Below are 18069 nucleotides of genomic sequence, written 5' to 3'. Positions count from 1 at the left end.
TACTATAATAATGTTTGTGTGCACATAATAACTCATGTTCATTGCTTACTATTATGAAACAAATAAGTCGGCCGATATTACAATAATTATATTTGTGTGCAGATAACAACTCAGCTTCATTGTTTACTATTATTAAACAAGTTGACAGATGTTACAATAATCATGTTTGTGTGCACAAACCTCTTTTTGGATTTTGACGTTGCTAAATTTTCACTTTCTTTGCTGCACTTTTATGAGGCTGTGACAGTCTTCTGCCAGTCTGATGTGGCCTGCTGCCTGCTGTTAATTAACGTCAGTGCACTGCCAACCTATAATCTACACTTCTCATTTTCCTTTTCACCATTTGCAGTGTATGGCAGTCTATAATCTGTTGCCTGCTTCTTGACCTCACTCAGTGTACTGCCAGCCTTTCATGTCGACTGTAGCAATGCTTATGTCATTCAGTCGGTGTACTGCCAGTCTATTATTTCTACTATAGCCTGCTTCTCAACTTACCTGTGCGTACTGCTGCTCTTTCATTTATACTTATTTCTGCTTATTTCTTCTATGCATTTCTATTGTTTCCATTGCTCACGTCATGCTATTTACTCATACGTAGTACTGCGATACTGATAGCTGTGCCATCATCGGGGATTGCAGTGCCCCTCGATGTGTGTGTGTAAGTCGATGTGTGTCTTTGAGTCCATATGTGTGTGCGTGTAGAGCCATGTGTGTCTTAAAGTTTAGGTGTGTGTCTGTTTTTTGCGAACGGACAACGCCCCATGTGTGTGTGTACGTCAAAGTGGTTATGTATGTGTGTCAGTCCAAGTGTGCGTGTCAGTCCATTTGTGGGCGTTTTAGCCGCTGTGTGTGTGTTAGTCCATGTGTGTGTGTTAGTCGATGTGTGTGCATGGCTCCATCTGAGTGTGTAAGTCAATGTGCGTTTGTGTGTCTATGTGTCTCAGTGGATGTGTGTGTGTGTAAGTCAATCCGTGTGTGCGAGTCGATATTATTTTACATATATTTGGACCACATAGTTCGTCAAGCCTTCAATGTCTGTACCGGAAGAATTCCCATCTGCTACAGATACAATGAGAGGCTGATCGATGCCCCGGCGCGGTCAAGGGATGGCTCCCTATTGGTCAACCACAAGATGTATGCCGATGATCTGCTCATTGATGCTCACTCGAAGGAGTTGGAGATGCTGCTGCTGAACCTGGAGCTTGCCATCAAGAGGTGGGTCCTTACCATCAGCCCCACCAAACCTAAGCACTTGCCTAACTACATGTGCGTCTGCCTTTTTCGTCTGGCAACTCCGGGTACTTACCGCTAGTTACAATAATAAAGTTTGTGTGCTGATAAAAAAAAATCAGCCTCATTGCTTACTATCATGAAACAAATACGTTGACAGATATTACAATATTTATCTTTGTGTGCACATACCAACTCTGGTTCATTGTTTACTATTATTAAACTAATCAGTTGCCAAATCTTACTATAATAATGTTTGTGTGCACATAATAACTCATGTTCATTGCTTACTATTATGAAACAAATAAGTCGGCCGATATTACAATAATTATGTTTGTGTGCAGATAACAACTCAGCTTCATTGTTTACTATTATTAAACAAGTTGACAGATGTTACAATAATCATGTTTGTGTGCACAAACCTCTTTTTGGATTTTGACGTTGCTAAATTTTCACTTTCTTTGCTGCACTTTTATGAGGCTGTGACAGTCTTCTGCCAGTCTGATGTGGCCTGCTGCCTGCTGTTAATTAACGTCAGTGCACTGCCAACCTATAATCTACACTTCTCATTTTCCTTTTCACCATTTGCAGTGTATGGCAGTCTATAATCTGTTGCCTGCTTCTTGACCTCACTCAGTGTACTGCCAGCCTTTCATGTCGACTGTAGCAATACTTATGTCATTCAGTCGGCGTACTGCCATTCTATTATTTCTACTGTAGCCTGCTTCTCAACTTACCTGTGTGTACCGCTGCTCTTTCATTTACACTTATTTCTGCTTATTTCTTCTATGCATTGCTATTGTTTTCATCGCTCACGTCATGCTATTTACTCATACATAGTACTGCGATACTATGGGAACCTCATTTGCCAGTAAAAATATGATAATTGGTTTTTTTACCCTTCAATCTGGCAACAAAACTGACACCAAAAAAGGTGTCAGTTTTGTGGCGTGATAGAAGGGTAAATAAACCAATTATCATAGTGCGATACTGTTAGCTGTGCCATCATCGGGGATTGCTGTGCCCTTCTATGTGTGTGTGTAAGTCGATGTGTGTCTTTGAGTCCATAAGTGTGTGCGTGTAGAGCCATGCCTGTCTTAAAGTCCATGTGTGTGTCTGTCTTTTCGAACGGACAATGCCCCATGTGTGTCTACGTCAAAGTGGTTATTTATGTGTGTCAGTCCAAGTGTGCGTGTCAGTCCATTTGTGTGCCTTTTAGCCGCTGTGTGTGTGTTAGTCCATGTGTGTGTGTTAGTCGATGTGTGTGCATGGCTCCATCTGAGTGTGTAAGTCAATGTGCGTTTGTGTGTCTATGTGTCTCAGTGGATGTGTGTGTGTGTAAGTCTATGCGTGTGTGTGAGTCGATATGTGTGTGTTAATCCATGTCTGTGTATCTAAAGTTGATGTCTGTGTGTCACAGTCCATATGTGTATGTGTGTGTAGTGCTATGTCTGTGTAAGTCTAAGTATGTGCGTGTAAGTCCATGTGTGTGTGTCTTAGTCCATATGCGTGTGTGTAAGTACATATTTGTGTTCACGTCAATGTTTGTGTGTGTCCAAGTATTGCTGTGTGTGAGTCGGTGTGTGTGGGTCGCTGTATGTGTGTACGTCCATATATGTGTGTAACTCTAATTGTGTATATCTCAAGTGGATGTCTATGTGTGATAGTTCACATGCGTATTTATGTGTACGGCAATGTACGTGTAACTCTATGTATGTATGTGAGTCGGTGTATGTGTGTACGTCGATATGTGTGTGTAACTCCATGTGTGTGTATCTAAAATGCATTTCTATGTGTGTGTGAGTCCATATGTGTGTGTGTAAGTCGATGTGTTTGTGTGTTAGTCGCTGTGTGTGCATGCCTCTATGTTAGTCTGTAGGTCCATGTGTGCGTCTTAGTCCATGCGTGTGCTTTATTGACCTGCTCAAGGCCTATGATACCATCGGTAGGCTTGGGCTCTGAGTTGCTCTTCATGCTTTCCGAGTCCCTGACCCACTGCTCACCATCCTTAAGGACCTTCATGATGGTGAGCGGCCCCGCGTCTAACTACGTGGCTGTGAGTCAGAACCATTCCATCTATACCTTGGTGCGCAACAGGGATGTCCTCTGGCTCCCACATTATTTTACATATATTTGGACCACATAGTTTGTCAAGCCTTCAATGCCTGTTCCGGAAGAATTCCCATCTGCTACAGATACAAAGGGAGGCTGATCGATGCCCGGGTGCGGTCAACGGATGGCTCCCTATTGGTCAACCACGATATGTATGCCGATGATCTGGTCATTGAGGCTGACTCGAAGGAGTTCGGGGTGCTGCTGCGGAACCGGGATCCTGCCACCAAGGGATGGGGCCTCACCATCAGCCCCACCAAACCTAAGCACCTGCCTAATTGCATGTGCGTCTGCCTTTTTCTCCCGGCAACGCCGGGTACTTACCACTAGTTACAATAATAAAGTTAGTGTGCTGATAAAAAATCTGCCTCATTGCTTACTATTATGAAACAAATACGTTGACAGATATTACAATATTTATCTTTGTGTGCACATACCAACTCTGTTTCATTTTTTAGTAGCAGTATATATGGACTCTACAGGAGTACAGTACATGCTGACTCTATAGCAGAATATATCGACTGTACAGTAGTGCATGCTGACTCTATAGCAGTATATATCGAGTCTACAGTAGTACATGGTGACTATATAGCACAAAATACTGACGTGACAGAGTGCCGTGGTGTGGCGGTGAGCTCGACCGAGCGCACATCACTTGGCAGGGTCCGCCCCCCCCCCCCCCTACGTAATTGTCGTCAGTTGGTATGGTCGAGCTCGCGCAATAAGTAAATAAGTAAAAAATAATGGCACTAAATCGCTAATTAAACTAATTTAAAGTTGACGGATCGGAAAACGGAATAGCCTATTCTCACCACGGGGCTTGGGGCGTGCCACCCGCCAATTTTTTTAGTACGAAAACGCCACCGTTTGAGAGCCAAATCCCCTGCAAGCGCGCGCTCGTGGAGACTTTTATATATATATACTAGCAGAAGTACCCGGCGTTGCCCGGGTGAAAAATAAATTTCTTAATAACCTTACATATATATACAGATACTAAGGTATTGTCAAAGCCCACCGGGCTTTGACAATACCACTCACGCTCACCACTCACCCTCTCTGTCTCCACTCACCCTCATCCTAACCACTCACCCTCACTACTCACTAATCACCCTCACCACTCACCACTCATCCTCACTACTCACTAATCACCCTCACCACTCATCCTCACAACTCACTACTCACCTTCACCACTCACCTTCACCACTGACCCTCACCACTCACCCTCACCACTCATCCCCACCACTCACCCCTAACCACTCACCCTCACTACTCACCATCACCACTTACCCTCACCACTCACTGTTCACCACTCACCCTCACCACTCACCCTCACCACTCACCCTCACCACTCACCATCACCACAAACCCTCACCACTCACCCTCACCACTAACCCTCACCACTCACCCTTACCACTCACCCTCACCACTAACCCTCACCCTCACCACTCACCCTTACTACTCACCACTCAACCTCACCACTCTTCATCACCACTTACCCTCACCACTCACCCCTCACCATCACCACTCACCCTCACCACTCACCACTCACCTTCACTACTCACCATCACCACTCACCCTCACCACTAACCCTCACCATTCACCACTCACGCTCACCACTCACCCTCACCACTCACCCTCACCACCACCAATCACCCCTCACCACTAACCCTCACCACTCACCCTCACCACTCACCCTCACCACTCATCCTAACCAATCACCACTCACCACTCACCCTCACCACTCTCCACATACCCTCACCACTCAACCTCACCACTCACCCTCACCACTCACCACTCACCCTCACCACTCACCCTCACCACTCACCACTCACGCTCACCACTCACCCTCACCACTCACCCTCACCACTCACTAATCACCACTCACAACCGCAAGTCACCCTCACCACTCACCCTAACCACTCACCCTCACCACTCATTCTCACCATTCACCCTCACCACTCACCCTCACCCTCACAACAACCACTCACCCTCACCGCTCACCACTCACCCTCACCACTCACCCTCAGCACTCACCATTCACCACTCACGCTCACAACTCACCCTCACCACTCACCCTCACCACTCACTAATCACCACTCACAAAAGCAACTCACCCTCACCACTCACCCTAACCACTCACTCTCACCACTAACCCTCACCCTCACAACAACCACTCACCCTCACCGCTCACCACTCACCCTCACCACTCACCCTCACCACTCATCCTCACCAATCACACCCTCACCAATCACCACTCACCCTCACTGCTCACCCTCACTGCTCACCCTCACTGCTCACCCTCACCGCTCAGCACTCACCCTCACCACTCACCCTCACCACTCACGCTCACCACTCACCACTACCATTCACCCTCACCACTCACTAATCACCACTCACAACCGCCACTCACCCTCACCACTCACCCTCACCACTCACTCTCACCACTCACCCTCACCACTCACCCTCACCACTCACCCTCACAACAACCACTGACCCTCACCGCTCACCACTCACCCTTACCACTCACCCTCACCACTCACCACTCATCCTCACAAATCACACCCTCACCAATCACCACTCACCCTCACTGCTCACCCTCACTGCTCATCGTCACCGCTCACCCTCACCACTCAACCTCAGCACTCACCACTCACGCTCACCACTCACCCCTCACTAATTACCACTCACAACCACCACTCACCCTCACCACTCACCCTCACTACTCACCACTCATCCTCACCAATCACACCCTCACCAATCACTGCTCACCCTCACCACTCACCACTCACGCTCACCACTCACCACCACCACTCACTAATCACCACTCACAACCGCCACTCACAACCGCCACTCACCCTCACCACTCACCCTCACTACTCACCACTCATCCTCACCAATCACACCCTCACCAATCACCACTCACCCTCACCACTCACGCTCACCACTCACCCTCACCACTCACGCTCACAACTCACCATCACCACTCACTAATCACCACTCACCCTCACCACTCACCCTCACCACTCACCCTCACCACTCACCCTCACCACTCACCCTCACCACTCACCCTCACCACTCACGCTCACCTTCACCACTCACCCCACACTAATAACCACTCACAACCGCCACTCACCCTCACCACTCACCACTCACCCTCACTAATCACACCCTCACCCTCACCAATCACACCCTCACCAATCACCACTCACCCTCACCACTCACCACTCACCCCCACAACTCATGCTCACCACTCACTCTCACCATTCAACTCACCATTCAGCCTCACCACTCACCCTCACCACTCACCGTCACAACCACCACTCACCCGCACTACTCACCACTCACCCTCACCACTCTCCACAAACCCTCACCACTCAACATCACCACTCAACCTTACCACTCACCCTCACCACTCACCCTCACCACTAACCAATCTCTCACCCCTCACCACTCTCCACTAACCCTCAACACTCAACATCACCACTCAACCTTACCACTCACCCTCACCACTCACCCTCACAACAGCCACTCACCCTCACCGCTCACCACACTCACCACTCACCCCTCTCCCTCACCAGTCACCCTCGCCACTCACCCTCACCACTCACTAATCACCATTCACGCTCACCACTCACCCTGACCACTCAATAATCACCACTCACAACCGCCACTCACAACCGCCACTCACCCTCACCACTCACCCTCACTACTCACCTCTCATCCTCACCAATCACACCCTCACCACTCACGCTCACCCTCACCACTCACGCTCACCACTCACCATTACCACTCACCCTCACCACTCACTAATCACCACTCACCCTCACCACTCACCCTCACAACAACCACTCACCCTCACCACTCAGCACTCATCCTCATCAATCACACCCTAACCAATCACCACTCACCCTCACTGCTCACCCTCACCGCTCACCACTCACGCTCACCCTCACCACTCACCCCTCACTAATCACCATTCACAACCGCCACTCACCCTTACCACTCACCCTCACCACTCACACTCACCATTCACCCTCACCACTCACCCTCACCACTCACCAATCACCACTCACCCTCACCACTCACCACTCCCCCCCCACCACTCATGCTCACCACTCACTACTCACCCTCACCACTCACCACACTCACCACTCACCACTCACCACTCTCCCTCACCACTCACCCTCGCCACTCACTCTCACCACTCACCAGTCACGCTCACCACTCACGCCTCACCCTCACTACTCACCCTAACCACTCACCACTCACCCTCACTCACCCTCACAACCACCACTCACTCTATTCCCATTAAAAAAAAAACTTGCTTACGTGTCGCCAAGTGTACACCACTCACGCTTACCGCTCACCCTCACCGCTCACCCTCACCACTCACCATTCACGCTCACCACTCACCCTCACCACTCACCCTGACCACTCACTAATCACCACTCACAACCGCCACTCACAACCGCCACTAACCCTCACCACTCACCCTCACTACTCACCTCTCATCCTCACCAATCACACCCTCACCACTCACGCTCACCACTCACCATTACCACTCACCCTCACCACTCACTAATCACCACTCATCCTCACCACTCACCACTCATCCTCATCAATCACACCCTAACCACCACACAGACAGTGATCAAAATTTTAATCGTAAAAATAAATATTTTTTTACCAAAAAGTACACATGTGTTAGTCGCTGGGTAGTAAGTGTTATTTTCTATACGCTGACATCTCAAAAGTTACAATTGGGCGAAAATTCCCCTCAAACTTAGTTTTTTGTGACACGGACAGTGATATTTACAAATTGAGCTATTTTGCTAGGAGAAAACTTGTGCATTTGTGTAATTCGTTCCTTTATATAAAGTTCTGGTCACAAAAGCAACATGTATGGGGAATAATAGCCATCTTATATATTTAGGAGGCGTAAGCAATTTAAAAATAACACTTTTTACCCAGGGAAAAATCGTGGTGCATAGTGTATATTTACTATCATCAAACATAACTTAATCCCTAACATCTTTTAATATATAAGAGTGATACAAAATAGTAAACATGAATATTTAAATGTTTTAACGGAGCTGTGAAGCTGCGTGACTAACCTCGTAACTTTTCGACAGAAATGAGAATCGCCGCGATTGGTTGACGATATCGGGGAGGGTGGGGGGAAGGTAAACACGCCCACTCATGCAATCCCCCCCCACCGAACACCGAGCAACGCCGCGAGTGTGTGCGAGTCTGAGAGTGTGAGAGCGAGTGTGTGAGTCTGAGAGTGTGAGAATGAGTGTATGTGTGTGGGTGAGTCTGAGAGTGTGTGTGTGTGAGTCTGAGAGTGTGAGAGTGAGTATGTGTGTGAGTCTGAGAGTGTGAGAGTGAGTGTATGTGTGTGGGTGAGTCTGAGAGTGTGTGTGTGTGAGTCTGAGAGTGTGAGAGTGAGTATGTGTGTGAGTCTGAGAGTGTGAGAATGAGTGTATGTGTGTGGGTGAGTGAGAGTGTGTGTGTGTGAGTCTGAGAGTGTGAGAGTGAGTATGTGTGTGAGTCTGAGAGTGTGAGAATGAGTGTATGTGTGTGGGTGAGTCTGAGAGTGTGTGTGTGTGAGTCTGAGAGTGTGAGAGTGAGTATGTGTGTGAGTCTGAGAGTGTGAGAGTGAGTGTATGTGTGTGGGTGAGTCTGAGAGTGTGTGTGTGTGAGTCTGAGAGTGTGAGAGTGAGTATGTGTGTGAGTCTGAGAGTGTGAGAGTGAGTGTATGTGTGTGGGTGAGTGAGAGTGTGTGTGTGTGAGTCTGAGAGTGTGAGAGTGAGTATGTGTGTGAGTCTGAGAGTGTGAGAGTGAGTGTATGTGTGTGGGTGAGTCTGAGAGGGTGTGTGTGTGAGTCTGAGAGTGTGAGAGTGAGTATGTGTGTGAGTCTGAGAGTGTGAGAGTGAGTGTATGTGTGTGGGTGAGTCTGAGAGTGTGTGTGTGTGAGTCTGAGAGTGTGAGAGTGAGTATGTGTGTGAGTCTGAGAGTGTGAGAATGAGTGTATGTGTGTGGGTGAGTGAGAGTGTGTGTGTGTGAGTCTGAGAGTGTGAGAGTGAGTATGTGTGTGAGTCTGAGAGTGTGAGAATGAGTGTATGTGTGTGGGTGAGTCTGAGAGTGTGTGTGTGTGAGTCTGAGAGTGTGAGAGTGAGTATGTGTGTGAGTCTGAGAGTGTGAGAGTGAGTGTATGTGTGTGGGTGAGTCTGAGAGTGTGTGTGTGTGAGTCTGAGAGTGTGAGAGTGAGTATGTGTGTGAGTCTGAGAGTGTGAGAATGAGTGTATGTGTGTGGGTGAGTGAGAGTGTGTGTGTGTGAGTCTGAGAGTGTGAGAGTGAGTATGTGTGTGAGTCTGAGAGTGTGAGAATGAGTGTATGTGTGTGTGGGTGAGTCTGAGAGTGTGTGTGTGTGAGTCTGAGAGTGTGAGAGTGAGTATGTGTGTGAGTCTGAGAGTGTGAGAGTGAGTGTATGTGTGTGGGTGAGTCTGAGAGTGTGTGTGTGTGAGTCTGAGAGTGTGAGAGTGAGTATGTGTGTGAGTCTGAGAGTGTGAGAATGAGTGTATGTGTGTGGGTGAGTGAGAGTGTGTGTGTGTGAGTCTGAGAGTGTGAGAGTGAGTATGTGTGTGAGTCTGAGAGTGTGAGAATGAGTGTATGTGTGTGTGGGTGAGTCTGAGAGTGTGTGTGTGTGAGTCTGAGAGTGTGAGAGTGAGTATGTGTGTGAGTCTGAGAGTGTGAGAGTGAGTGTATGTGTGTGGGTGAGTCTGAGAGTGTGTGTGTGTGAGTCTGAGAGTGTGAGAGTGAGTATGTGTGTGAGTCTGAGAGTGTGAGAGTGAGTGTATGTGTGGGTGAGTCTGAGAGTGTGTGTGTGTGAGTCTGAGAGTGTGAGAGTGAGTATGTGTGTGAGTCTGAGAGTGTGAGAGCGCGTGTGTGAGTCTGAGAGTGTGAGAATGAGTGTATGTGTGTGGGTGAGTCTGAGAGTGTGTGTGTGTGAGTCTGAGAGTGTGAGAGTGAGTATGTGTGTGAGTCTGAGAGTGTGAGAGTGAGTGTATGTGTGTGGGTGAGTCTGAGAGTGTGTGTGTGTGAGTCTGAGAGTGTGAGAGTGAGTATGTGTGTGAGTCTGAGAGTGTGAGAGTGAGTGTATGTGTGTGGGTGAGTCTGAGAGTGTGTGTGTGTGAGTCTGAGAGTGTGAGAGTGAGTGTATGTGTGTGGGTGAGTATGAGAGTGTGTGTGTGTGAGTCTGAGAGTGTGAGAGTGAGTATGTGTGTGAGTCTGAGAGTGTGAGAGTGAGTGTATGTGTGTGGGTGAGTCTGAGAGTGTGTGTGTGTGAGTCTGAGAGTGTGAGAGTGAGTGTATGTGTGTGTCTGAGAGTGTGTGTGTGTGAGTCTGAGAGTGTGAGAGTGAGTATGTGTGTGAGTCTGAGAGTGTGAGAATGAGTGTATGTGTGTGGGTGAGTCTGAGAGTGTGTGTGTGTGAGTCTGAGAGTGTGAGAGTGAGTCTGACAGTGTGTGTGTGTCAAATATCAAAAATGTAAATATTAAAAACATTTTTTACCAAATGTCTGTCTATAGTTTTCTGGTTAGATTTTTGTTGCTATTTCTTTTATACCTGATGATGATTGCTTGTGTTGCAATCGAAACGTCGTAGTATGCTTTTATTTAATTTATAATGTTATCTTTATACGTGACTTTACCGAAAGAACCAAAGAATAATTCCTGCAGTCACGAAAGCTCCAAATTAAAACGGGAACAGGGCGATTCTAAATGAATCTACAACCTTCGATTCCTTTTCGCGATTCAGAGAATCGATTCTTGGCGTGGTCGGTTTTACATTTTAAATTACACAGTTGTATTTTCATTGGTATGTTATGTTTTAAAGTTTTCAGAAGATTTTAAATGTATTTTCCCCCCGGGCAACGCTGGGTATATCGAGTTTATACCACAAAGTCGTCGCCTGAGACGCGTGGGGTGTCGAGGCCTAGTACCGTGCAGAGCCTCCGGCCTCGCCTAGATTGCCCACCCGGCCGAGGCTGGGTGCAGTGGCCGTCACCCCCCCCCCCCCCGCGCTACAATAATACTGTCTAATCGCTAGTATTTTATTATCTACCGACCCTATGATAGTAATTGCACACATTGGGGTGGGGGGGGGGAGTGAAGAGGACGTGAAACTTTGATGAATTTACCTCAGAGTCGCGTGTTAATGCGTGCGCATCTTTTTAACGGGAATTAAAAATGGCGTCCACCTCTAAGCGGCGTTGCTAACCGTTGCCAGGGGCCAACCGCCCGTTTCCAGGGGCCAACCGCCCATTGCCAGGGGCAACCGCCTTCACTCATGCGCAACGTGCCGGTCGGCAATAGTAAATAAATAAATAAAGAGAAATCGCACTAAATCGATAATCGGTCCGATTTAAAGTTTAGAGACGAAAAATCGGAAATGCCTAAGTTTACCGCGGGGCTGGGGGCGTGCCCACCTGCAAAATGTAATCTCGGCGAACCCCACGGTCCGAGAGCTACATCCCCCGGAAGGGAGCGTACGCAGACGGACAGACAGACAGACAGACAGACGGACAGACAGACAGACAAAAAGTGACGTTTATAGGTAAGATAAAAAAAAGAGAATAAAGAAGAAAAAAAAAGATGCTATAGGCCCCGCACTAGCTTAATCCGGCACTGCTTCTCCCTGCTTTATTAGTTAGTGGAAGGTGGCTGACGCCCCGGCCCACCTAACCCCATCTTCACTCGCGCCTTGTACCTCCATTTCTCTCTCTCCACCGCCAGCGATCCCAAACCCGCTGACCTCATTGAGATATCTCGATGGGGCTACCAGCACTGGGCCATATACGTGGGAGATGGCTATGTGGTGCACATCACTTCCGATGGTGAGTAGACCAACACCCACCCCCCTCCTTCCCCGTGTAGACTGCACAGAACTTGACCAGTCATGCTCGCGGCATCGGACAAGGGCGGTCACCGCATCGCACGCTTTCAGATGCTATTTACACTACACTATACACTACACTATACACTACATTATGTTCTACAAACTACACGACTACACTACTATACAATACACTGTACTATATACTACTTTACACTACACTATAAACTACAACACTACTATACACCACAATATACACTACACTATACACTACACTACCCACTACACTACACACTACACTATACACTCATCATCATCATCATGCAGTCCGTCCCCAAGGACGATGATCTCTCTTGCATCGGGAGTCAGAGATCCTTCGTCATCTTACGTGGCCGGCGTGTTCGATTTCCGTGAGTTTGCTTGTGACTGGCAAGACAGGCGTTTGAGAAACATGCCTTTCCCCACAGATCACACGCACGGTGGGCTTGAGGGTACACCCCAGAGATTCAGATGCACTGGTCGACACTGCGACCACTGCAAAACTGGGCTTGCTGTGTCTTAAAGGCACTGTTTTTCAAGCACCCGAGTAGCTTCAGCCAAAGCTGTGCCACGCCATCGCTGTCTGTTTTTGGGCGAGATTTTCAAACGAATCTACCGCAATTCCAAATCTTCTCAAATTAAAAGTGAAGCACCATCCACGAAGCGCCAAAGCGCTGACCTCCTCCGCTACTGGAGCCATCTCGTGCAATTGAGCGTAGAGCAAATTTTTTGGGAGTCTCTTTTCTACCGAGTAGTCTGTGTGTGTGTGTCCATCCCAGCGAAGTTGGGCGATGGTGACCATGGTTGACAAGGAGCCATTCCAGCTCCAGCAAGGGCCTCGGTCTTAGCTATTCTTTCCTGCCATTTTTCCCTCATGAGACTTCTCATATGTTTCTGCTGGAGGTCGTTGAGTCGTCGTAAGTGGCGATGGTATGGAGTCCCAGTTTCAGAGCCACAAAGGAGAGTGCTTACTACGACTGCCCTGTAAACGCTGCCCAGTTTGTCCCATAGATGCTCTCAAAGATCGACCGAAAGTGGGCGAGGGTCTGCTCATTATATTTTTAATCTTTTGGTCCAAGAACACCATCACTTGTCACTGTCACTTCCCGGATATTTGAATTCGGTGATCGAGTTAAGTTGGTGTTGGTAAATGTGGATCCTTGCTCTCAACTGCAATGCCTCCCAGGAGCCATTTGTGGCTCGCAGTGAGATCAAATTCTCTGGCTGAATAGGAAAAGGAGCCGACTACCCAATTGCTGGCTCACCTCAGCGTGGTCAACCAAGGCGCAGTCATCTGCGCATTGAAGTTAACGTATTTATGACCTCCCCGATGGGAGTCTTTGCGGGTAACCGTGACAACTTATGAAGCCTCACCTTCTGTGCGGTACCGGATCGCCACTCCTGGTTTCAGCTCCTTCATGGCCCCACCAACCATAGCAGCAAAGAACGGGCTAAAAAAGAGTTGGAGCTAGACCACAGCCTTGCTTCACTCCATTTGAAATGTTAAATGCCTCTGACACGCCCTAGAGAGTGCTAATCCTTCCTACTATACCATCATGGAACTGTGCCAGTGTTTTGACCTAGGGTACATCCAGGTTGTTTTAAAGTGGTCAAGCTGATAGAAAGTAGTCGATATTGAGCAGCCATGCGTTGAGCACAGTCCAAAGAGGAGTTGACCATTGCTCTTAGACTTGCCAACGCCACGGCTTCCATTGTAATGACTGAAACAATAGACCACTTGCCTGACGAGGCACATACGCAGACGGACAGTCAGGAAGTGCGTTAGAGGCCTCTGAGTGGTGCAGGGAGGCCTCAAAGAGGATTGGTCATGGCCAGCGAGTTGAACAGATTGGTTTAGAAATTCAAAAGTAAAAATGCGGGAAAACGAGGGTGAACTGTTGGGGCAATGGTTGACAACGGTTAGAGAAGGAGGACGAGGATTGGCAGAGGAAAATGGGGAGAGTGAACCTTCGAGAAAGGGGAGCTCGGCGGACATACAAGGGGACAGCACAAGGGGAAGGGACGGTTGGAGAGAATACAAAGTTCAAGCATCAAGAACCAAAGCCCGGGCCTAGGAATAACGTTGATTCCAAAATAAAGGCTCTCTGTAAAGCAACGGCATGTGTCGTCATCACTACACAATGATACCAAGCCAGGTATCATTGCCGGTCCCTACCCTGGCATTGAAGTCGCCTCGCAAGAGGATCTGGCCATTCCTGTGAAATGGAGGATAATATTTGGCCAAGTTCGCGATAGACTGTTTCCTCTTGACTTAAAGCGTTCGTGACGGCAGGGATTCCTTTTCTTTTGGTCTTTTGGCAAAGTCACGTAGATAGGTTGAAAGGAAATAACAAAAAACGACGACGTTTCGATCGCGACACAAAGCGATCGTCATCCTCCTGATGACGATGGCTTCCTTTAATCGTTTCAGGGTTATTTAAGGTTGGAGCATAAGCCGAGGCAACCGTGATGTGTCTATTGGCCTCGAGAGGAAGGCGAAGTACCATGGGTCTATCAGAAAACCCCTTTGGGAAGTGACGATGGCTTTCTGGCAAGGGAATTCTTCATGGCAAAAACCTACACTTCCTGTAACACGTCTCTCTCCTTCGGGTCTTCGTGACTGGAGGAAGGGTATCATCTTCCCATGTCTTCCGTGAGCTGTCCTCCAGAAAAAAACACGTCTCAGAGAGAGGGAGAGAACAGTGATGTGTCTGTGCCAAAGCATTCAATCTCCTGTGCGATAAGGTGCTGCACAGCCTCCTTACGCCTCAATCCGCGGTATTCATCCGCCACCTCACCGCGCTGCACTATTTGCGCTGACATTTACGCATGTTGAATCATTTTTGCAACACGATTAATTATGAGCTTATTCTATAAGGTTGGATTTCCGTAAGCGGGTCTTCCACAACCAGTGGACTTACTGTATACACTACAGTACTATACAGCACACTATACACGACACCACTACACTATATTGAAAACTAATTTTTTTAGAACTGCATCTTGTTGTTATTGTGTGTTAGTGTGTTGTGTTCCTCCACATGACTACGTACGGTGCCAAAGAAGTTCAACACACTGCACATACACACGTTCTCATTCCGATTCTTGACGAAATTTCAGGGATGTGCAGCGGCTATTGCCTCGGTGTCATCAGCTGTTCGAGCAATGCCAAAGCAGTTGTCAGGAGGGACAAGCTTGTGGAGGTGGTGGGCACTGACAAGTGGAAGGTGAACAACAAGCTGGGAAATCCGCTGCCCGTGGCCGAGATCCTGGAGAATTGCCGCCAGACGGTGAACAAGAAGCTGTCGTACAACATCTGCAAAAGAAACTGCGAGCATTTTGTGACCAATCTCCGTTTCGGGCAGCCCCGTTCGAAACAGGTCAGGGACATCATAGAAGGGGCACGGGAGGGAGGGGTGGGTGGGTTGGTGGGGGGTAGGCGAGGTGTAATGTAGTCGCACCTACAGGCTCAGGCATCGTCAGGTCGGGATGGAACCCACAACCTCCTGCGTACTATGCGAGGTAGTTAACATCTCCTAGCCACCGTGATGACGAAGAGAGAAAGAGTCACGGACTCCAAATATACAGCAGCAGGCATAGTCATGGTCGGGATCGAATCCTCCTGTATACCAGGCGAAGTATTTAACATCTCCTAGCCACCGTGGTGATGATGAGAGAGACACTCAGACTCCAAATATACAGCAGGTATCATGGCTCGGGATCGAACCCATGCCTCCGGAATATTGAATTTTATTTTAACCGAATTAGAATGAAAATGGCACTTCTGGTTGTTTTTTTATGCCGACCCCTGCGTTCAGCGTAAGTCTGCCTGTATGAGGGTAGCAGCTACAACAGTGCCAGTGCACGCCTTTGCCCTCTGTCCTCGTTCCTACAAAGTCTTGAGCTACCGTGCTTTTTTTCGTCGTCGTCGTCGCGTTAACATGTGGCACTTTCGTTTGTTTTTCCTTCCAGGCTGACACATTGATGGTGGGAATCTTTGGTACCATTTTGTTTGGCGCACTGTCCTTCCTGGGGTTTAAAAGTAGTTAGTCAGTCGCTGGCAGCGCTGCCGTGGTGCGGCTCAACAACCACCGTCGTCATTCGCCATGCTCGATCCACTGGTGACGTCCCTCATGGTCTTGCGATGCAACAATCCATTAATCGCTTGCATGCATTTTTCTTTGTTTTTGTTGCTTGCTTGCTTGCTCCATCTCTGATGGTCAATGTGTGTCGCGGTGGTTAGGAGATGTTAACTGCCTCGCCTGGTATGCAGGAGGCCGTGGGTTCGATCCCGACCCTGAAGTCTGCTCTATATTTGGAGCGTGCATTTTTGACCCTGTCCTCCAGTTTTCTCCTCCACATTTAGAATCAACTGAGCTATGTAGCTCTTTCTCAGAAGCGACCTGGCCACAAATGATAGCCCAAAGAAGGGGCGTATCACGTGACAATGTATAGCAGCCGAATACTCTAAGCTCACGTTTCTAAATGTGGATGGAAAAACCAGAGGACCCAGAGAAAAAAATCCACGCGACCACGGAGAGAGACATGCAAACCCCAAATATACAGCAGGCATCGTCAGGGCCAGGATCGAACTCACGACCTCCTCTATACCAGGCAAGGTAGTTAACATCTCAACTCCACCGCAACCCTATATACAGTACTCGCATATCTTTTTTCACTGAAATTCTCTTTTCACTCTTTGTGCGAGACATTCAAACCAATAAAGATCCCCTTGAAATGCGTTCAGTGTACGACCATCTTGTCTCCCTGCACAGCCATTTTGTAACATGGTGGGAGGGAGGGGGGGGAGGGGCCACATTATCCCGGTTTCCCGCCAATTATCCCCCACTCCCCCTGCCCCCACCACACTCCCTCCACTCCAGAGCCTTCACCACTTCCATTTGCAACCGTCATCTGCAACGGTCTGCGTAACGTCACCGTCGTCATGCCCCCACCCGCTTCGACAACGCTGACGTCCCCTGCACCTACTTGACCAGGTGGCCCGAGGCGTGACGTTGCGAGATTTGGCGTAACGGTGGCTCGGAGATGCTAACTCCCTTGCCTGATATGCAGGGGGTTCGATCCCAACCCTGATGCCTGTATACTTTGAGTTTGCATGTTCTCCAAGTGGCCGGTGGATTTTTCTCCGGGTCCTCTAGTTTTCCCCTCCACAATTAGAAACACGCGTTTAGAGTATTTTGCTGCTGTTCATTTTCACACGATAAGCCACATCATTGGGCTATCGTTTGTGGCCAGGTTGCTTATGAAAACGAGCTATATAGTTCAGTGGGCCTTACCTGGAATGTAAGAACAATGATGCATAACATTGAGAGTGATTGCTCCGAACGAAGAACGGCTATTTTGTCCAGAGAGTTAGCGAAGCACACCATTGACATTGCTGCTCTCAGTAAAAAACGACTTCCTGGAGAGGGGGTCATTTATGGACGGCCCCTTAGAAACACGCGTTCAGATTATTTAGATTGTTTATTGACCGCTGCCATTAATATGCATCTCTCTCTCTCTCCCCGTGGCGGCGTGGATTTCTCTCAGGGTCCTCCCGGTTTTTCCCCTCCACATTTAGAATCAACATCACCCACGCGTTTAGAGTAATTGGCTGCTGCAATAAATATCAACGTGATGATGATGATGATAAGCCACTTTGTTGAGTTGCTATCATTTGTGATGGCCAGATGTCATTTCTCAAATAGAGCTACACAGTCGCTCAGTAGTGAGGCCTTACCTGGTTAAAAAAAAAACAAGGTTTAGTCTATGAGTGTCTATGTGTCTCTAAGA

The 18069-nt window shown here is 48.3% G+C and overlaps 1 protein-coding gene across 1 annotated transcript; it reads left to right on the top strand.

Annotated features, from left to right (window-relative positions):
• Positions 1–1132: 1132 nt before the first annotated feature.
• Positions 1133–17309, top strand: LOC144947974 (phospholipase A and acyltransferase 3-like). Its single transcript, XM_078877403.1, has 4 exons — positions 1133–1215; positions 12138–12238; positions 15397–15656; positions 17274–17309. The coding sequence occupies exons 1-4, from the start codon at positions 1133–1135 to the stop codon at positions 17307–17309; spliced, it is 480 nt and encodes a 159-aa protein (XP_078733529.1).
• The last annotated feature ends 760 nt before the right edge of the window (positions 17310–18069 follow it).

This window comes from Lampetra fluviatilis, chromosome 48 (assembly GCF_964198595.1).
Source record: "Lampetra fluviatilis chromosome 48, kcLamFluv1.1, whole genome shotgun sequence".
Classification (NCBI taxonomy): Eukaryota; Metazoa; Chordata; class Hyperoartia; order Petromyzontiformes; family Petromyzontidae; genus Lampetra; species Lampetra fluviatilis.
This window is presented reverse-complemented; position numbering and strand designations above follow the sequence as displayed.

What these genes read in the sequence shown, in the direction of transcription:
- LOC144947974 (XM_078877403.1), top strand. Translation starts at nt 1,133, where the DNA reads ATGTATGCCGATGATCTGCTCATTGATGCTCACTCGAAGGAGTTGGAG. An exon ending in CTGGAGCTTGCCATCAAGAG is followed by an intron (nt 1,216 to 12,137) that starts GTGGGTCCTTAC and finishes CTCCACCGCCAG; the next exon opens with CGATCCCAAACCCGCTGACC. An exon ending in GGCAGCCCCGTTCGAAACAG is followed by an intron (nt 15,657 to 17,273) that starts GTCAGGGACATC and finishes CTACTTGACCAG; the next exon opens with GTGGCCCGAGGCGTGACGTT.